Genomic DNA, 22432 nt, shown 5'->3' with positions numbered 1-22432 from the left:
ATACAACCTGTCCTTGCTAAATGCACAAACCCAGATTAAAGAGCAAAACTCAAACAGAGACAGAAGGAAAAAGTACAAGATGGTGAACATGCAATGTGCGTGTTTGTGTGAGTGTGTGTATTACCGTGGGTTGCTGTAATTAATGTTATTCCAGGGTTCCACAGTGTGTGCATGCTTGTTTTTGTACATTATCAGTACAAAAATGTGTTGACATTTTGTAGGAAATCAGAGACAAATGGGTAACCTACAATCTAAGAACCAGCAAAATGGTTCTTACTATGTGAAGTGCTTTAAAAAAAATTGTTTTATTACTTCTTGGTTATTGTGGCTAAGATTAGGGTTAGGGATAAAAAAAATTGTATTATATGGGTATCTTACAAAAGTTGCTTTACTTGTCTACATACGAATAATACATATGATACATATGATTACTATAACAAAAATACTGTGTCAAGATTTCATGTTGAATGGACAAACAGAGATTGTCCAAAATTACTTGGACGTTTCATTAAAACATTCATTAAAAGAACATCTTTCTTTCTCCTGTAAAAATACTATTCTGGAGATAGAAAATTTGATACTGACAGCATTGAGATGAAACATGGATGTGCGTACAGTACTGTGAAGAAGTCAGAGAGCACTCTTTATTAATTTAGTTACCAGTAAAAACAGCCATCAAGTTAAGTAATTAATCGCTCTGGAGATCTTTCTGAGGAGATTTTTTTTTTAGTTTTAAAAATTATTAAAAGATGTAGAGAAAATGGGACTCCTTAGAATCATGCAAGACCACTAAATCTGTTACCATCAGATAAACAGTACTTAAAGATTTCATCTTTGAGAGAGAAAATCAAGCTCCACTCTTGCTTTAGATCTGTAAAAAATCCACATTCGTTTTTGTCCATCCTTCCACTATAGAGCAGACCACTCAATACTGAAAGGGCGTGTAGCTGTCAAGAATCTGTTACAGAGCAAAGGAAACATACAAAAAAAGAGGAAAATTTACAAATCTAATAAAGGAGCTGTTTGTGTTCTCAAAATAATGGACTGACCACCCCAGAGTCCAGACCTCAACATCACTGAATGTGTTTGGGGTTACTTGGATCGTGAGAAGCAGAAAATGCAACCAACTTCTAAGACTGAACTTTGGAGCTGTGGAAAAATATACCTGCAGATTTCTTTGTCATGTTTTCTGCCTTTTTTCCTGAACCTCAAAAATGAATACCTTGTATTCAATGGCCGTTTTGACCGGAAATTAGGTTGCATTAAGAGCGGTCTTTTGCACAGTACTGTATGACCACTATGTATAAAAACAACAGTGTGTGTGAACAAGGAAACATTAGTATTTTCTGACCTTCTGGGGTTTGCCGAGTTTCCTCTTTGAACTTGAAGGTCTGTTTCGATCTGTTTCGATCTGTGAAGCTCCAGCTTTTTGGCACTTTGCTAGGACTCTCCCCTGCTCCTTCCTCTGCTCCGGGTGATTTAGTGTCCTTTCCCCCTGCACTCTTAGAGGGGCTGGGGAATGTTTTCTCCTTAAGGCTTGGTTTACGACTTTGTGGAAAGCATTTTGGGGTATACAAAGCAAACAAAAGCACAATGATAATAAAAGCATTATATTATGGCAGACACAGAATATACAGAAAATCAAGTTTCCCGATGGACTACTGTATGCTTCTGTAGAGTAAGCAGAGCATCTGACACACTGTATGATGATGGGACTCTGATTAATCAATAATACATGCTAGAGATCTTATCATGAACTTCATTAGGGTCAGCACTCTATTCAAGAATGCTTAAAAGAGTTTCAGTACATACATCCAAGACAGATGCTGGGCCCCATCTGGCTACATCAGTGTCAAATGCAGATGATGAAGCTCAGAAAGGCACAGTATCAGTTTAAGATGTTCATGGAATAAAACTCATATATCTGAAGTATAACTAAACTGAATATGGGCATTTTGTCATTTTCCACCAGCTTAACAACTTCTAGTCAGTTTTTTGATAAATTTCAAGTTATTTTAAGTTTCATACTTTTTCACCTTTGATTAAGGTGTAACTTAACAAGTGAATTAAGGTTGGATTCAAATGTACCTTAAATTTAACCTCACTGCATTCTTTGCAGGCTTATGTGGGGTTCTAACCTAAATCCTAGTTCCAGTTTAAAAAATAGAGATTACACAAACTTGATTCTTCTCAACAACCATGCCATGCAATATATAATTTCCGATGCAACAGTAAAGAGCCTCATGTGGCCAAAGCCATGAATGATGCATTTGAACAGAGCAACAGAAGTCATGCATGTTGTAGAGCATGCTGTGTACAAACAGTATTTGTTTGACTTTTTAATGATCATATTAAAAAAGACAAAAAGTAGATTGCACAAACATGCAGATTGTACAAACCTTTGAGTTAAAAAAAAAAACAAACAAAAGAAACAAACACAACAAAAACAAAACAAAAAACTTCCTGGTCTAAAATATGTATCTAACATGTCGATCTCATCGCAAGATCTAGTAGTTGGGTTATTCCATACCAACTCACCCGTAGCCTAATTTCCAAGTAAAAATTCAACAAAACCTTCTATGTAACAAATGTATGAGCATGAAATATCTGTGAAATTTAATTTTTCAGCAGTTTTTAATTTTTGGTTTTCAATTTATGTACCATTCCTACATTTCTTTCAGGATAGCAAGACAGGATTCTTGTTAGATGCCTCTGCAAGACATTCTGTGTATAACAGATCCCCCAACAAGAAATGAAAGAATTACCTCTCTAACAAGGAAACAGATTTCATACAGATTTTTTATGACAATTAATTTGGAAATTGGAACCTTTTGTGAAGACACTACTAAACCATGAAGGGTTCATAGCATGTCTGTACTTATACATATATATATTAATGAGACATTAGTATTAGAGGTTTTATAGTTTCCATATTTGTATTTTCTATATAGTGCCTTCTCTACAGTCCCTTTTGAGAAAATACAGGACCCAAGAGGCATATAGACAGGATTTTTAGTTAATTTAAACCATTTGAGCTCATGGTGTATCCTCAAATATTGCAAAAATGAGTCATTCATACATTTGACAAAAACATTGCAATGTTACGTAAAACCAAAATTTTGTAAAAATAATTTTGAAAACATGAAAGACTTCACATTAATCAATTAATTGACTGACTGATTCATTTTCGTGACGCTAGTTGATTTAAAATGAAATATTTTTCTTTAGTGTTGTATTTATGCCTAGTTAAAATTCTTAATAAAAAAATTCTTAATAAAAAAATTATTTGGAAAACAGTGTTAAATGTTGCCTGGTTTTGCAAGATTTTTTCAACAATTGTTCCAGGAAATCTATGATGTGACCTGGTAGGCCCTATTTGAGCATGCCTGGAATAACTCATAATAATTCAAGGTGAGTGGACTGTTGTTTAACCTCTCATCTGGTTTGTCAGTTCAAATGAGTGGTAGGGACATTCCCTAGCATTTAACTACAAATTTTAAACGTTGACTTACTACAACTAGACGATTCATTGACCACGATGACTGAAAACCTTTACAAACAGTATGTGCTGAATTCTTGCAAGCAGAAATCAACACCCTGTCAAGACATATGTGCCAAGTCCCTGCACTATGAGTCCAGGTGGGAGGAAAGCTTTGCACCGAGCCTACAAGCACAACTGCTGACATGAAAAGAAGGTTACTAGCCTGAATTCATACAGCTTTCTGTAACAGTAGGCCTCATGTCCGACAGGCAAACACACTGCTGATTTTCCACTTCTTTGAGCTTTTTCACAATGTAAAGGGAGCAAAAGAATAGGCTTCCAAATGGACGTTTTGTCTTTTTAAAAAATTCTGTTTAAAGTGTGACAAATTTCTAATTTATGAACGTTTGAGTGTTTGTTTACACATTTTGCTGAACTGCGATAACCAATTTGAATCAAATAGCAATTTTTTTTATCAATATTATGAATTAAATGTGACTGTTTTCCTAAATTAAACTCCAGGAAATTCTTCTCAGGAAGACCAGAAAATCTTTTTTTTTTAGGCTTGAATGTTGAATGTAGTGTATCTGATATGCAGTTCAAGAGTTCTATGTAATTAGGTTAAATTTCCCCACTTACAACTTCTTAAGACAACCTTACAAAACGTAGGATATAATTAAAACTGCAGCTCGACATAAAAATGATTAACTGTTCAGCCCTATGTAAAACCAACAAGTAGCTTAGTCTATTTAACTCAAAAAAGTAGCACTTGACATGTTAAACTACGGAGAGGAAATCTGAAAAAACATATTCAGAAACAGGGTCAGAAATGAGAAATCATAAATAGGAAAAAAGATATAGATCCAAATGCTGGAGAGAAATGTGGACGTGCAGATGTTAGTATCTGTGTGCAACGGTACCTAGGGCTTCTTGGGCAACACCCACAGAGGGTGTCTTTGTGTGAAATCTCACTACTGCAAGTGTGGTTGGGTGGGTGGTGAGAGAGACAAAAGATTATAAAAGGAATAGTCAAAATGGTAGAGGCCGCGATTAGGAAGTAGAACGTTTACTTTTGATAAGAAGGATTTTAAATAATAGTCAACACTGAAAAAATAACTAAGTTTAGAATTGTAATAGTGCACTTGATTTTACAGCACAGAAAACATTAGGTATTTTACAGGGTACTCACTTGACAAAAGGAGGCAATTTCAGTGTAATATGGAATGGAATTTTTTAGATCCCAATTTATCACCATTTATTATTGTGTGCCAGAAAAGACTGAATTGTGTTTGAAGAGTGAACTGAGTTTTCAACTTGTGAATATTGAAAACAGTACTGTCAAATAAAGTGCTACTAAACTGTCTATAAACCATTTTTTAAATAGCTTAAGGTATCCATAGATGAATTTATAGACTTTGTGTTCATTTGGAATGAAATTCCCCATAAAATATGTGACCACATGAATGACTTCTGTAATGAGAGGCAGCTGAGAGTTGTAGTCCAAGAATTCATGAAAACAACAATGACTTAACCAACCTGGGAGAAGCTTCAGGCTGAGAGTCCTTTCTTTAGTTCCAGAAAAGGAGAACAGAGAGGGACACAGACATCTTTGCTGTGAGACAATTAGCATTAATAAAAAATGATTAAATTGTCAAGAATTGTGAGTAAACCAAGTCCAAGATAATCTACAAAACACAAATTGTTCTCAGACAGACATATAAGTTCACTAATTATTGTTTGTAAGATGATTTAAGGGGATTCATACAGTTCCATAAAAAAAAATATATATTGCTAGTCCAACCTGAATCCAGATTTTCCCTTCAGACTACGCAAGAGGTCCAGTTGATTCAGAGGAGGAACCAGCCTGGATAAAGTATTAAAAGAACATACACTCAGCACAGAACACTGAGTAACTTCAATAAAAAGTATGCAAATTTTAGAAATATTAAGATGTTTGTTAATTCAAATTAATAATTAATATCTCTACCATGTGATGGTAGAGTAGAATGGCAAACAGTTGATTGAATGGTAAACAGTTGATTGAATGAACTATTGATATACAATGTAATTTTATATAAAATATATATATATATATATATATATATATATATATTTATGGAGCAGCCCTGCACTACACTACATATATCAACTCATCGTATATATACATATGGGGGGGGGTAAATTAATGGTTATTTTTTATATCTCCCAAAAACGTAATGGTACAGTAGGATGGCACTAGTAAAAAAGAGCAATGACTCATTTAATATCTTAAAAGTAGAATTGGCTAGAGTCAGATGGGCCATTCTGAAACTGGGTGCTGTTGGCAGAGCAAGAGGAGAGAGCCAGTTCGCAAGCTGGCCTGGTGACAACTTCACATCACAATTCAGGGATAGCTCCCTGGAGAAGACATAAATGCCAATTGCACACTTTTATTTCTCTTGAAAAAAGGTGGGTCTTAAGAGCTTGAGTGATTATTCTAAGCTATACTGGCACACTGAAGATACTGTATTTGTACTGACACATTAGAGCAATGATATCAGTTAGAAAACAACTGTTCAACTAAAACATTAAATGTGGCATAGATGCAGACAGTGAAGTGACAACTAAGAGGCAGCAATTTGCACAAACAAATGATCAGAGCTGTATCTTACCTCTCCGCGATCCAGAAGGATAAGCGGCTTACAAAATATGTGTATGTGTGTGTGTGTGCGTGTGTGTATTTTACCTGTACATAGGGACTGACACAGTTTGTCCAAAGAAGTCCCAAGTTGACAGCAGGTCTGTTCGTGAGAGGTTTGTTGCGTAAAATCTCCAGGCAGACTGGTAATGAAATACATACATAACAGCTTGTGGAAATTCACTTCATTTCCAAAGGTACACAGCAGTATTTCCCAATCTCAGTACTGGAGTAGCCCTGCACTACATATATCAACTCATCAGCTGATTAACAAGCACTTCACAATGTTAAAAACTGCTAACATGGCTAACAGTATAAACGAAAGCATGAGCACTTAGTATAATTACATTGCATAATGCTACCTGGTTAGTCTTACACCCAATTTAAGAAGATCATTTACTAATAACAACATTAGGGTTTTGCATGAAGGTATACTTTAACAGTTTGTTTGCATGCTTAAAACATCATTCCAGCTTCTAAATTCATATCTTACTTGCATGCTGCACTGGTAGTTATCAGACAACGTGTATCCAATAAGCTGCCCCACTCCTTACTTAACTCTAATACATCTGATCCAGTCAATCAGGGACTTGGGAAGAAGTTGATTAGCTGGAGCAGGTGTGGCAAATTGTGGTTGGAAATAGGCTCTACAGGAAGGTAGCTCTCCAGGACCAGAGTTGGAGACCACTGACCTAGAAAGCCTTTAAAGCCTCCATTTGCTCATTCTGGATCTGCAGATGTGCAGTGTGATGTTACTGACCTGAATAAGTCCTGCAGCAGGGTTCCGTCGTTTCTCAAAGTGCTTCTGCCTGTGCTGCTCTTGGACCTTCAGAGCAAAGCCAGAACCCAGGATACCCTAAAAGAGAGTGAGAGAGAGACAGAGAAAGAAAGAGAGAGAGAGATCAATGGACAGGGGAATACAATGACTAACAAATAAATTGATGACAGGGATCACAAGGATCTTAATGCTTTTTAAACTTACACAAACCATAGGCAGGTCCACATTCAGCTCATTCAACTTAAAGGGAACTCCACCGATTTTACAAAATTACTTAATCATTCTATGGTTTAGACGTAAACAAAATCATTCAGAGTGGTTTGGTGTGAAATGCCCCTTTCTAGAGAAATTTAGCCAGTCAAAATTTTTTACCATTGCTCCCGAGTGGCGCAACCATCTAAGCGTTGGCCCTATCATCAGGAGATCGCGAGTTCGATCCCTGGTGATGCTACAGCCATCCGTAGCCAGGAGTCCGAGAGAGCACAATTGGCCTCGCTCTCTCTGGGTGGGTAGGATGGCCCCTCCTTCTCCCCCCATCACTCAGCGCGATGCTAGTCAGCGCAGGCGTCTGTTAGCTGACGTAACAGATCTGGCGGTTGGCGCTTTCCTCCGAGCGCGTTCGGCTGTCCAGTGACGTTGCGTGAGCGGCAGTTCGAAAAGAAGCGGTGGTTGGTTTCACAGGTCTCGGAGGAAGCCTGTGTTAGCCTTCACCCTCCTAGCGTTGATAGCATCGTGTGATTGGGGGAGTCCTAACTAGCGGGTGGAATTGGAGACGACTAAATTGGGGAGAAAAATCGGGTAAAAAAAAAAAATTTTACCATTGTAGCACTAGGAACCAGACGTCCTTATGTCTGCAATCTCCATTTTAACTGCTATCGAAACTGACCAGTGAACTCACATTTGTCTTATAAGTTGTTATATGTCACACTGATAATGGTAAAATAGTGTTAAATTCCAAAAAAACTACATTTTCTTTGGGTACTATTTTCCCTGCATGTACCTCTCCCTGCACGCGTTTTGTGTTGTTTGGGTAAGCGGCGTTGCATCGCAAAATTAATAATTTATGTGAATATTCATCAGAGGAGCTGCAAAAGATCACAGTTGCACCTTGCTGGTTAAGAGTGGTGGTGAACTGCGCTGTACCACGATGCAAAAATAAATGGAGAAAATATAGTATGGTGTGTTTTTTAGTTGACGTTACAAGTATCAGAAATCCTGAAGTCGTGGCTAATTGTTTTGAAGCTACACACAAATACCAAAGTTGAGCAACTCCACAAACTAAACCAAAAAACGACAAAGACTACTCATGACCAGTGAACAAAATAAAAAGCGGATTTCTTCAAATGCTAGCTGCTAAAAAAATACTGCTTTTCCCTCTGTTGTATTTTCCATCTCAGAAACTGGAATCAAGGTAAGAAACATTTGTGAGTGAAATAAATTAGTCGTCATTAGCTGCTGTGCATACACCGATCAGGCATAACATTATTATCCTTGTTTCTACGCTCATTGTCCATTTTATCAGCTCCACTTACTATATAGGTGCACTTTGTAGTTCTACAATTACAGACTGTAGTCCATCTGTTTCTCTGCCTTTGTTAGCCCCCTTTTACCCTGTTCTTCGGTGGTCAGGACCCCCATGGACCCTCACAGAGCAGGTATTATTTGGGTGGTGGATCATTCTCAGCACTGCAGTAACACTGATGTGGTGGTGGTGTGTTAATGTGTGCTGTGCTGTTACAAGTGGATCAGACACAGCTGCTGAAGTGTCACTGTAATGGTGAAAAATGTTGACTCAGTAAATTCTTCTAGAAAGACGCATTGCACACCAAACTAATCTGAATGATTTTGTTTACATCTAAACCACTTAATGATTAAGTAATTTTGCAAAATCGGTGGAGTTCCCCTTTTTTAAAATAACAACACAATTATTTTCCATTGTAATCAATGTAGTTACTGAATAATAAGCCTTAGGATTTGGACATTAACAAGCAATATAGTGAAAGATAACAGAAGCCTCCTCTCCGTAAGTCATATTTCTTACAGCATTATGTTGTGCACTTACTGCTGGGAGTGCAAAGAAGGCCACACCAATCAAACTGAAGGTTGCAGCAATCAGACGGCCATTCCATGTTATAGGAAACTTATCCCCATAGCCGATGGTGGTCAAAGTGATCTGAGGAACAGAGATATATCTCACATCACAAGGGTTAATGTGATCATTTACCCACTTTCATGTTACCAGCACTAATTCAGACAGGAAAGCAACAGATACTCTAAGAGCATCAAGATGTCTGTAATCTTACTAGTCTGTAGCAGTTGTCCAGTGCTAGAGCAACTAGGAGAGATTTAATGTTTCTGACCACATTACTCACCAGCCCCCACCAGAGAGCATCAGCATAGGTCTCAAACATCTCTGCATTGTCATCCTTCTCCACTGAGTACACCAGAAAAGAGGCGAGGATGAGACAGAGGAAACCAATGTACCATGCAGTGATGAGCTCCTACATTTAAGAATAAAAAGGTTTAGAAAAAAGCAAATTTAGGAACTATTCTTAAAATTAGCAATAACATACGAACCCCTCCAATTGGGGTTCGTTTGACATTAGATAATAAGATGATGCTGACATTAATAAAGGAACACTCCAGCATTTCAACTTAATTTTTATCTGCCACATCTGTTTTGTTTCACTCCACACTGGCCAGTTGATGAATTCCATGAATAAACATTTGAAATATATGGCTATATAACACCATGGCACTCTAACAATACAGATTAAAGGATGGCACAGACATGAGAATGTCTTACCAAAGCTGTTTGTTTGAGGTTTCATCTACATTTCAAGCATTAAGTACTACACTGAAAAAAGCAGGTCCAGTGACTTCTGCGTACCCTAAGGTTTCTTGGTATCCATGGATAATCATGTGGGACCCTGTGATAACTCCACCATATCTTTGAATTATTCAGATATAGAATTTTTTTTTGTAAAATCTTGCATGAATTCTTTGTTCCAGAAAAACATGATAACTGACAAAATACCACAAATTTTAACATACTACTTGATGATATGTTATGGTAATATGTTGGGCAATATGACAATATTTATCATTATGGTGATAAATTATGTCACAATATGCCATGATATGCACAAAAACACATCCCAACTGCATGTTTGATTATAAAGAGAGCATAATTAGTTATATTCAATTGGATTTAGCGCAGTACAGTATGTGTAATGATGAAGACAAATCACTGTATTTGTATTTTTTGACACTATTTTTAAAATGTGGCTCTGCTTTGTCTGTTCCAACTTATCATATGTCAGAAAAAACAGTGTGACAAAACATGTATCATCAAAACTTCTTGAAGTATTGTGACATTACATTTTTGCCATGTCACCAAACTCTAATACAGGGTGATTAAAAAAGATTCATCCGATTTCAAAATAATTTATTTCACGTCTAAATCATTACAGAACAATGCAGTAAATTGTAAATGGTTCAAGTGAGCATGCAGTTTATTATGTAATTTTACAAGTGCTCAATTTGACCTCCTCCAGCTGTACAGACAACATCAACGCCATAGTCAAATTCATCCCATACTTGATTGAGCATATCGGGTGTCACTGTACTCACGGCTTTTTCAATGCGATATCGGAGATCATCCAGTGTTGCTGGGAGTGGTGGCACATCAACAGAATCCTTAACGTACCCCCACAAAAAAAAGTCACACAGCATGAGATCTGGTGATGCTGGTGACCTTTTTCTTGGAACTGTTGGTACCAACAACAAATGCTCTGAGCTGTTGGAGGTTCACTGCCATACTGACAGTCAGAAACTCTATGACACCCTCTTTCAATTGGTATGTGATTGGTTCCTAGGCGCCTCACGGTTGTAAAAATATGGTGCTTTGAAATCGGATGAATCTTTTTGAATCACCCTGTATTACCACAAATTCTTCCTTCTAGAAAAACTAGTCTATGAAAGAACTTCTTAGTCAGATTTATTTTTTTTTGGAACACTTTCACAAATTCACTTTTCTCTAATTGAAAATATTGTCTGTGGTAATCAAAACAAAATTATTGCTTACGGTCATCAATTGTACGAATGTAGCACATAGAGAATAAGTTGAAAAACACTGGAGAACACCTTTAAAACCAGTCAAATCAGTGGTACTATACATGTTGTGACTTGGGTTTTGTGGACTACAGCATTTTGAGTCATGATTTACGAGTTATTATAAAGCAGAACTCACAAAGCAAGTCAGAGAATACCTGCCTTTATAAAATAATATTCACAGTCCACTGACCTTGATTTATCGATTCAAGAAACGCACTTTTACTACTTAGTCAGGGTTGAGATTCTCTCTTTTACACTCACACACTGACACACACACACACGCACACCTTGCTATGTGCGTAGACTACAGATCCCAGCAGTTTCCATGTTCCTGCTCGGCGGTCCATGCGCAGCATACGAAGGATCTGCAGAAACCTCAAGCTGCGTATAGCAGAGGTGGCAAAGACGTTGCCCTGTGAGCCAGCCGCCAACACAGACACAGAGGCAAAGAGCACCATGATATCTGCAGAAGAGCAGAAAGGTCAGTTATTGCAACAGGAGAAGGCCACCATGACCAAAAAGAGTTTTTTTTATCACACCAAATATGAACCACATCTCACAGGTGCTTTGAAGGAAACTTTCTCCTTTTTTTGTCTGTGATCATAAGAACATTACTCAAAAATTTTGCAATTGTATAAATCTCAAAATAAAGTTTTAGAATCTGATATTACTGCATATTTAGATAATATACCACTTCCGGTGGTCTCAGACAATGACAGATGCAGTCTTAATGCCCCTTTCTCCCCCGAAGAAATTTTTGGTGCCGTCCAGTCAATGCCTTCACGGAAAACACCGGGACTGGATGGTTACCCTGCTGAATTTTATAGAACATTTTGGCCTGAACTTCAACCTATATTGATGCCAGTTATCATGGATCTGTGTACCCAAACTACCATGCCTGAAACCTGGAAAACCGCCTCAATAAGCTTAATACTTAAGAAAGATAAAGACCCAGAAGACTGCGCCTCTTACAGACCAATCAGCTTAATAAATGCAGATTGTAAAATCTTTGCTAAAGCTCTGGCACGACGATTAGAGGTGATCTTACCTAAACTCATTAACCCAGATCAAACTGGATTTATAAGGATGCGATATGGTTCTGATAATATACGTAGACTGTTGAATATTATTGACTTTATTAGAAAAGGTAATGATCCCGCCTTTATTGTCTCTCTCGACGCAGAGAAAGCTTTTCATAGGATCGAATGGCCATTCTTGTTCGCTGTCCTTAAAAAATTTAATTTAGGTCCTACTTTTATTCATTTAGTTAAACTGCTATATGCCGATCCGTACGCTACAGTCAATACAAATGGGTTGCTCTCTGAAAAGTTTCAGATAAGTCGAGGAACAAGACAAGGCTGCCCTCTCTCTGCATTGCTTTTTTCCATGGTGATTGAGCCACTGGCAGAAACAATTAGATGTTACCAGGACATTTCAGGTATTAGAGCAGGAGGAGCAGACCATCGAATCTCACTGTATGCGGATGACATTTTGTTGTATATGGCCCACCCAGAAAAATCTATTCCATCTATAATGAAGTGTATTTCAGAATACAGTAAATTTTCTGGTTATAAGATCAATTTTTCAAAATCATTAGCTTTACCTTTAAATATATCCCTTAACACACCTTGGGTAGTTACATCCCCCTTTCAATTAGCGTTAGAGGGTTTTAAATATTTGGGTGTTCATATCACCCCAGACCTTAATAACCTTATTGACAAAAATTACCTTCCACTTATTAATAATATAAAACATGATCTTACATTATGGAACTTTCTCCCTATTTCCTTATTTGGCAGGGTAAACATTAATAAGAATGAATATCCTCCCTCGCTTACTCTATTTATTTCAGTCAATCCCTTGCCATTTATCCACAATTTTCTTCAAGGATCTAGAGAAAAGTTTCTCAAAATTTATATGGAATAATAAAAGGCCAAGACTTAAATTTTCTAGATTAATAAGAGCGAAGGAGGAAGGTGGTGCTTGTGTGCCTAATATGCAGTTGTATTATTGGTCATCTCAAATAAAGCATATGATCAGCTGGTGTACAAATAGGTTGGATTCTCGCTGGGTCTCTATGGAAACAGGGGCATGTAGCCCTATTCCTCTTGATTGCTTACCGTTTATTAATGATGCTGCAAAGGTGAGGTGTGTCTCTGAGAATTTTATTTTACACAATACCCTTATGGCCTGGACAGATGTTAAGAAATATCTTAAGATTCCTCATTGTCTTTCACTACTCTCCCCTCTGGCCCACAACCCAGATTTACCTTCTCAGCTGAGTAACTCTGGACTCTCAGCTTGGCTTAACAGAGGGATCAAAAACATTTCTTATATGTTTTCTGGTAGTTTGCTCAAATCGTTTACACAATTGCAAGAAGAATATGAGTTACCTAGGTCAGATTTTTTCAAATATCTTCAGATTCGTCACCTGATCACCTCAGCCATTAAGGATGGGAGATTTAGAAAGGAATTAACCGATCTTGAAGTGTTGCTAGCTAAGAAGGACCAGACTAGAGGATTGATTTCACTAATTCATGGCATTTTGCTAAAGAGTGTTAAACCATCGTCAGACATTCTGAGGGGAATTTGGGAAAGGGACTTAGACCAACCTATCTCAGAAGAGGACTGGTGCAATATTTGTAAAGGTCTGTTTCCCAGGTGTACCTCATCTGGTGTTCACGAGCTTAACTTTAAATTCATGAATAGGATATACTTTACACCTGTTCGCCTACAGAAGATGTTCCCAGACAGAACTAATTTGTGTTTTAAATGTAAAACTGAAAAAGGAACGTTTTTTCATGCCTTTTGGCAGTGTAAAAAAATTGGCATTTTCTGGGATAGAGTACACATCACGGTAGAAAATATCCTTCAGACACAATTTCAGAAATCCCCTGCCCTGTATCTTTTGGGAATAGGAGCAGAATTTTTGATACTGATGGCAAATTTTTGTTTCTAATGTTTTCATTTCTGGCAAAAAAATGTGTCCTAATTCGATGGGCCAGCCCCTCTTCACCATCTATTGAGCAGTGGCTTTCCCAAGCTGCAACTCTGCTTCCCCTGGAAAAACTGACCTACGATCTACGTCACCAGACGGACAAATTCTGGAAACTTTGGGTCCCACTGTGGACTTACATAGAAAATCTTTCTTAAAATCCTATGTATGTTGGCCTGCTGTGTGAGATTTAAATGTATAATTGTTAATACTGAATAGAGTTCAATAAAATTTTGCAATTGTACTGAAGAGAATAGACCCGTATCATAGATACTGCTCTACATCTTGTATACATCCTATATTACATAATACTTACATTTATGTTTGAAAATTTCTATAATATACATTTTTTTCAGTACAAACTAAAATTTGTGCAAGCAATAAATAACCAATTAACACAAGTTATCAAAGTAAAGCTAAGGCACAAGAATGAATCTCAGAGGGATAATAGTACAAATAAAAGGCTTGTTACCTATACCATATTTACAGTGAACAGTATGTTACACAGCATCAGTAAGACTACAACCAAGTCTTTAAAACCTTGTCTGAGGCAAATGTGTCATGATTTACGCATTCTGCTTGCATGATACTAACTGATGGGGGAAAAAAGAAGTAAATAAACAGATAAAGGAGCAAACTTTGGACACCAAATATGGCAGTAAAACATGTTTAGGGTAAAGGGAAAATTTAGTGAATTTAATTTTTAACATTTTATTTTCACTTTAACTTTCTTTTTTCAGTTTTGCATATCTTCGATTTTCCATTTTAAATTGTATTTATTTATTTATGTATTAAGGTTCCTCCAACATTTTTTAGCAGGAACAGGAATTTTGTAATACAACCCCATTTCCAAAAAGGTTGGGACACTGTGAAAACACAAAATGCAATGATGTGCAAACCATTTAAACCCTATATTTCATTGAAAATGCTTCAAAGACAACATATCAAATGTTGAACTGAGAAATTTTTTATTTTTGAAAAATGTATGCCCATTTTAAATTTGATGCCAGCACTGCGTTCCAAAAAAAAGTTGGGACGGGGGCAACAAAAGGCTGGTACATGCTAAAAAAAACACCTGGTGGTTAATTGGCAACAGGTCAGTAACATGATTGGGTACAAAAACCTTCCCAGAGAGGGGTCTTTCAGAGTCTTTTAGAAGTAAAGATGGGGAGGGGTTCACCCCTCTGTGAAAGACACATAAAAATAGTGCAACAATTTAAGAATAACATTTCTCAATGTAAAGTAGCAAAGGACTTTTACTTTTTATCATCTACAGTACATACTAACATAAAAAGATTCAGAGAATCTGGAGAATCTCTGTATGCAAGGGACAAGGCTAAAAACCAATATTTGCTTGCCATGATCTCTGGGCCCTCAGGTGGCACTGCATTAAAAACAGACATGATTCTGTAGTGGAAATCACTGCATGGGCTCAGGAACACTTCTGAAAACCACTGTCTGTGAACACAGTCCATCAGTGCATCCACAAATGCAAGTGAAAACGAAAATGCAAGTTCGAAGAAGAAACCATAAATAAACAGGATCCAGAAATGCTGCCACCCTCTCGGGGCCTGAACTCATTTAAAATGGACTGAGGGGAAGTGGAAACGTGTCCTGTGGTCTGACAAATCAACATTTGAATTTCTTTTTGGAAATCATGGACACTGTGTCCTCTGGGCTAAAGACCACTTAGCCTGTTATCAGTGCACAGTTCAAAAGCCAGTATTCATGATGGTAAAGGGGTCCAATAGTGCACATGGCATGGGTGACTTGCGCATCTGTGAAGGCACCATTAATGCTGAACGATATTTACATGTTTTGGCAACATATGCTGCCATCCAGACAACATCTTTTACAGAGAAGACCTTGCTTATTTCAGCAAGACAATGCCAAACCACATTGTGCATGTATGATAACAGCATTGCTCCATATTAAAAGAGTCCTGGTTCTAAACTGGTCTGCCTGCAGTCCAGACCTGTCATCACTGATAACATTTGGAACATTATAAAATGAAAAACATGACAAAGGAGACCCTGAACTGATGAGCAGCTGAAATCAAACAAGAATGGGAAAACATTTCACTTTCTAAACTACAGCAAAACTCCCCAGTTCCCAAACGCTTACAGAATGTTGATAAAACAAGAGGTGATGAAACACAGTGGTAAACATTCCCCGTCCCAACATTTTTGGAACATGTTGTTGGCATCAAATTCAAAATGGGCATATATTTAAAAAAACCCAATAAAATTTCTCAGTTTCAATATTTGATTAGTTGTTGTTGTACTATTTTCAAATAAATATAGGGTTTAAATGATTTGCACATCATTTAATTTTGTTTTTATTTACATTTTCCACAGCATCCCAACTTTTTTGGAAATGGGGTTATAAATAAATAGAAACTCCATAGTTATTTAAATACATGTAAGCCACTATGATGGACCTCACAGGGTAAAGTAGGCTTTTGGCAAACCATTTCATGTGCATTTGCGTAAAGTTAGATACAGTATTTTGTCTTTTTTTCACATAAACAAAAAAGGGCAGGTTCTCTCATTTTTAGTAAGTGATGAATAGAAAGCAAGCTGTGATTGAGACCTGTCTGACAGCCACTGCAGTTTTTCAGCATGACAAATGCAGCAGCTCAGAGGTAGACGACAACATACCAGCCTTATTCTGCTGTGCTTCATACAAAACTGACAGCTCAAGTGTCTCAATTTAGAGCGTGCCAAACCGCTTTGCTCGTTTATTACCTCAAAAATGCAGGCAAGGCACATTTCTCTTTTCTCAGGAGAGAAGAGCATAAGAGAAAAGAGGAAGAGCATAAGTACAGCGAGAGAGAAAGCACATAGAAGGGGAGCGAGGGATCAGAAGTGAGACGTTGTTAGAACAGAAGAATATCACAAAGGGACATGGCAGCAGCTGGTCTTACCTATAACACAGAAAGGCTTGCGGGCGAACTTCAGCCTCCCTCTCCATCCTCTATACCGACAGCAGCAACCAGCGGCCCAGATCCGCACTATATACTCCACACCAAACACTACGATAGTCACTATTTCCTGAAGAGAATAAAGGCATACTATATTATGAAAAACTGCAGCCCTTCTTTAGTGGCAGCAATATAAGACCAATAACAGGCTGCATATAGAAGACTAATGAGGGCAAAAAGTGCAGTAATACTAAAAGTTCTTCAAGAAAGTCAGATTTTCAGAAATTTGTTAATCCATTAGGTGGTGTAAATATTTATCTACTTATAAGGCAATAATAATGCGTACATTGTAACTCCTTGCTGTTTTGTAAACTTTCACATTAGGACGATAAATTGACACTTCTAAATAAATTAGCTTATAAATACAGTTATCATAAAAAATTAGAAACACTTTGTAGTTGGTACGCTTTGTAGGTGTACAGTTAGAGACTACAGCTTATCTTTTTCCATACACAATTTGTGTGAGTCACCCTCTAGCCCTTCATCAGTGGTCAGTCTCTGACCACAGAGATGCTCTTGGTCGGGTATTCTGGGTAGCAGACCACTAATGTTTGTCCCAGCAAAGACTCAGTGTCTGATACACTTGTAACAGTGGCACATACACTACCATGTCAGTGTCACTGCTGTGCTGAGAATGGTCCACCACACAATGTCTGGCCAACAGCGACCAGAAATTGACCAGTGATGAAACGGATAGAGTGGGGCTGACAAACTCTGCATAGCAACAGAAGGGCTACAGTCAGTAACTGTAGACCTATATTGTGGACCTATAAAACAATGGAGCTCATAATGTCCCCAGTGAACGGTAGGTGTTTCTAATAAAGTCAAAGGTAAATGTATATACATCCATATACTTTTTACAATGTAGGCTAGTAGCACATACACAGTAGCACTTTTCAAAAAGTCTATTCTTCTATATAATAGTATACTGAAAAAGCTGTTTGAAGTGGTATAAAGTGTAAGACTATGATGGACAGCACTGCCAGCAGAGACCCAAACGGATCCATATCGTGTCATGTTCACACCATTTAACACCAGCTGAGATGCAATATCCTAGCTGTCACCACTTGTTACAATGTGATACGGTATCTGCTTACAATCAATAGGTGTGAAATGATGGCAAGATATTTAATATGCGAGTGTGCATGCTCTACTAGAACTTCGAACTTCAAGGCATTTACAGAAAAAAGACATCTTTTTGTTTATAAAACCTATTTTTAGATACTCACCAGAATGTACAAGGCACTCTCTGAGCTTTTTTTGAACTCTTTTATAGTAGCAAACACGGAGAGCATAAGGCAGGAGAACACCAGCAGAAAGCTGAAACAGCAAACAACAAATCAAATTTATAATTCAGATTAAACATGACTTCATCCCTTAATTGGTCACCTGGTCCAAGTCTGTGTTTGATTAATCTACAAGATGCTTCTCAATTGAATCTTAGAGACAAGATGTGCACCAGAGTCAGCCCAGTTTCACACCTGGATGTTCCATTTTCCTGTAAAACCACTGTATATGTACAGTACTGTGCAAAAGTCAGCCAAACTATCAGTAAGAAATAGGTTCACATACTTGTACTATCACTGTTTATTTATTTGAATTAAAAATTTAAAAAACATACACTGAGTAAGGAGTTACTCTGACCCTATGTCCAAGAGACTCTATATTTAATTCATGGTATTGCTAGCGTGGGTCACCTGACGTACAGTTATTCAGTGTTTGCTCTGTCATTAAGGAAGATGCATAGCCTGTCTTCCATTACTGTTTATGATTGTTATGAATGGCTAACGATGGAGTGTTAAGCTTTCTGCATATGAGCTACACCCATGTTTAGAAGATGAGCAGCAGGTAATAAATATAATAAACTGCATCTGATCATTACATTTGAATTCACTTCAGAGATAGAATAATAACACAGTTTAGTGTTTTGGTTCCATTTTTATGAAGTAGTTCTAAAAATTTTAGATATAATAATATGTAATAATATTCAGTAACAAAACAATATTCCCTCAATGAGATGAGTCTAAATGAGCACACTATCACATATTTATCCTTATTTTTGCTCAGATGTTTGGTGCTCTGTGTGGTCCTTGTCCATCATCAAGTTACTTTAAGTGACTGCCAGTCAAGACATCAAGTGACTGCCAGTCAACCAGTGTATAGTTTGAAACACTACTTCATTAATCTATAGCAACAGAAACAACGACTACATTGTCAAACTAAATTAAAGGCTAGAAATGACCTTGAAGCCAACTTACCCAGGATCTGCCACACATGCTAGTTTACTTCATGCTACCGTTACAAAGCATCACACACTAATACTAATGGCAGCGTAGCACTAGTTAAGTTAGCTAAATTAGCTGCTACATTGCTCCATTTGAACACTGACCACTGTTCCCTACAGGACTGATAACTCTCGCACATCACACTGGCCATGAAACTCACTCATTTATGTCTAATCCCACGCTCTCACGCCACACTTGACACATTTTTACGTCTCTCAAAAGTTCTCTCACGATATGAATTTTGCCATACCGTGGATACCATGACAAACCTAAACACAGTAAACCACAAACAGCGCCGCCCCTGAGACAAACTAAACATGAGCATGAAAAGCTTAAATAACTTTTATAAAGCCAACAAAACGATGTTTTAGAAGAAACTGCGCTGCTGATTGCTGATTTTCGCTCCTACGTTTATCACTGTAGGTTTACGTGGGCGCGCGCACAAAGCAAGTGTATTGCTGGGCACGTGCCACATGCATAAACCTATAATAGAGAGCATAAAGAGCAGCACTATTTTGGAAATAGTATTAATGTGCAACTAGGACACAATAAACAAACATAATAAACTAAATCATTAAATAAAAAAAACACTAAGGAACCCCCCCACAGCAGGCCAAGTCCTCTGGAATCTCACTCTAACAAAAATGTAAAAGTTGGCTGCTCTGTTCCTATCATCACGCTAACTTTCCTTACAGCGAACCGTTTTACATCAAACGACTCTGAATGACTTTGAATCACAACGATGAAATTAAGCTAAAATTTCGAAAAGTCGGTGGAACTCCCCTTCAATGTTAACGCTCAATATTTGAGATTTATCTACTTGCTATCACTGTGCTGCAAACGCCTGAAGTAATATCACACCTAATTCCAATATTAGCTAATGTTAGCTAACCGTCTCCTCACGGAATCGTCTCATTATGAGTAACTAATCCGACAAGGAGTCAACTGCAATTGTTACTAGGTCGCGATAAATTGAGAAAATCTTAAGTTGATTATCAAAACGCGTCACACTTCATCATTATACGTGCAATAAAAGCACGTCTTGTGATATTAAATAATTCTATGAATAAAACCAGCTAAGCGTTTTACCTCAGCGGTTCAAATGGCCGTTGAACTGGACTCGGGCTGATCGGCTGAGTTTCCGTTGAAATTTGAATTTGAAATGAGAGCGCGCGCTTCAGCACAGTGCAGTAGTCAGTGCTGAGCGGGATTCAGCGCTCACTCAGCCTCATGAATCCACCTTCACTAGCATTATCATAAAGCCCTGAAAATCCTACTGAGGAGATATATTTAAACTGTATCTTTGGACTAACACAGTAGTCTGGTTATTATCATCGAGGTTGCAGTTTAATGGTGAGGAATGACCAGACACCTTTCTTAATGGTCTGTTTACAGCTTTTAGACAATAAGAATAAGAAAATAAGAATGAGTGTTCCCACCATGAATGATACCTGTGCAGCAAAGAAAATGGTTTACTATCTGGGAGGTAAGTGTGTTTTTGCTGCATAATATCAGGAACATTACAGTACAAATAAACAATACAGTAAAAGTAGCAATAATTTCATGTTTTGAAAAACTATCAAGCTTTGTCACATGTGGTAGTTAAGCTGCTTTGGAAGTAGTCTACAATTAAAATAGCTGGGGTTGCTGTGTAATAGTAGTAGACTTACATCCATGCAATGTCAATTCAGTGCACACTGCAAAACTTATCAGCTCAAAGGTTTTGGAGCAATTTTTAAAGCTACCTTTATAGACCAGCTAAGACTGTTCCTTATTTGGCATGTCGTTGACTACAAAATTGACTTAAGGGGCCGTTTTACAGAAACATCATAACTCTGAAATCTTATCTGTTTAGTCCCTGCAACAACTTAAGTCAGGACTGAATTTATTCATTCATTTATAGGACAGAAGCTATTACAGAACAACAGTTCTTAAGGGCATAATCTTATCCTAACTTGAGATCAGAAAACAGAATTACAGAAATCCTAAATACTGTCCTAACTTTACGACAACCCCAGAGGTGACGTAACTTCTGTTTTAACTGTCTGGTACTATCGTTTTTTGCACTGACAGGCAGCATAGCTCACTATAACCAGCACATAAACACAGGTGGCCTATGATTTTTGCACAGTACTGTCTATAAAGATAATCTTGCACAGTTGCACAACTTGTACAGTTGTTCCATAAAGACATACTTGGCAGTGTGTTTGGACTGGAAGGTGACCTACAGTGAGGTGTTAGAGAGGCAGTAAGGTTAAAAGGAATGAGACTTCAGAGAGATCCAGACAGAGTCTTCATTCAAATAAAGAGCCAAGTCCTGGTGAGAATGGGGAGGGTGAGTGAGAGAGAGAGAGAGAGAGAGAGAGAGAGAGAGAGAGAGAGAGAGAGAGAGAGAGAGAGAGAGAGAGAGAGAAGGAGAGACACTGTGCTGAAAGAGCAGTTGAGAGGTGGTAGAATAGCTGATTTGCATTAAGAGCTCAATGACCTACCAAAGCCTCAAAACTGAGATTTCAGAAGGGGCTGCTGGGCTGAAGAGAGTTAGAATGCAGTAGCATGCTGCTGCATTATCAATACTGCATTTGTCTCAAACTGCTGCTGCAGTGATTCTGCTGACACTTGCATTAATGCTCAAAACCACTACTATGCTGCTGTATTACCTATACTGGATTTCTGTCACTTGACCTTGGCTTCTTAGCACAAACAGTTTATGTATGTACACTTTATTAACATGTATATTCCTATAAACATATCACTGTGCAAAAAACAGCCATCTCCTTTTTTTAATTTTTATTTTTCTACATTGTGTGAGTCCAGCAGCCCACCCTTTTGTATGACAAATTCATGAAGAAACAATAATAATCTCTTTACATTAACTTACATTAAAATAAAATAAGGCAATTTGGGGTTTTTATACACTTGCATTCTTTCATTGCCATGGAGCCTTCAGTTAGCCTATGATATTGTATCGATTAGACAGTCTACAGGCCTGAGTTTGTGCAAATCTGCAGTTTCTCACCAAAGCATTGTGCAGAGCCTGTCTCATAAATCTAAGCCTTTCCTCCATCTGTTCGCTGCAGTATTTATCCTCACAAAGACAAGCTTGAGAACGTTCAAGCA

The 22432-nt window shown here is 37.6% G+C and overlaps 1 protein-coding gene across 2 annotated transcripts in view; it reads right to left on the bottom strand.

Moving 5' to 3' along the window:
- Positions 1 to 22432, bottom strand: part of kcnq2a (potassium voltage-gated channel, KQT-like subfamily, member 2a) — a 39231-nt gene that overhangs the window by 8540 nt on the left and 8259 nt on the right. For both annotated transcript variants that reach the window (XM_036579287.1, XM_036579288.1), the window contains exons 2-12: positions 18260 to 18350; positions 16974 to 17100; positions 11340 to 11515; positions 9309 to 9437; positions 8999 to 9109; positions 6919 to 7014; positions 6207 to 6301; positions 5283 to 5345; positions 5018 to 5047; positions 4402 to 4455; positions 1352 to 1548 (exon numbers count right to left, since the gene is read on the bottom strand). In XM_036579287.1, coding sequence (XP_036435180.1) covers positions 1352 to 1548; positions 4402 to 4455; positions 5018 to 5047; positions 5283 to 5345; positions 6207 to 6301; positions 6919 to 7014; positions 8999 to 9109; positions 9309 to 9437; positions 11340 to 11515; positions 16974 to 17100; positions 18260 to 18350 — 1169 coding nt within the window. The remainder of the gene's footprint in view (positions 1 to 1351; positions 1549 to 4401; positions 4456 to 5017; positions 5048 to 5282; positions 5346 to 6206; positions 6302 to 6918; positions 7015 to 8998; positions 9110 to 9308; positions 9438 to 11339; positions 11516 to 16973; positions 17101 to 18259; positions 18351 to 22432) is intronic.

The sequence above is a fragment of the Colossoma macropomum genome, unplaced genomic scaffold, assembly GCF_904425465.1.
Source record: "Colossoma macropomum unplaced genomic scaffold, Colossoma_macropomum, whole genome shotgun sequence".
Taxonomy (NCBI): domain Eukaryota; kingdom Metazoa; phylum Chordata; class Actinopteri; order Characiformes; family Serrasalmidae; genus Colossoma; species Colossoma macropomum.
This window is presented reverse-complemented; position numbering and strand designations above follow the sequence as displayed.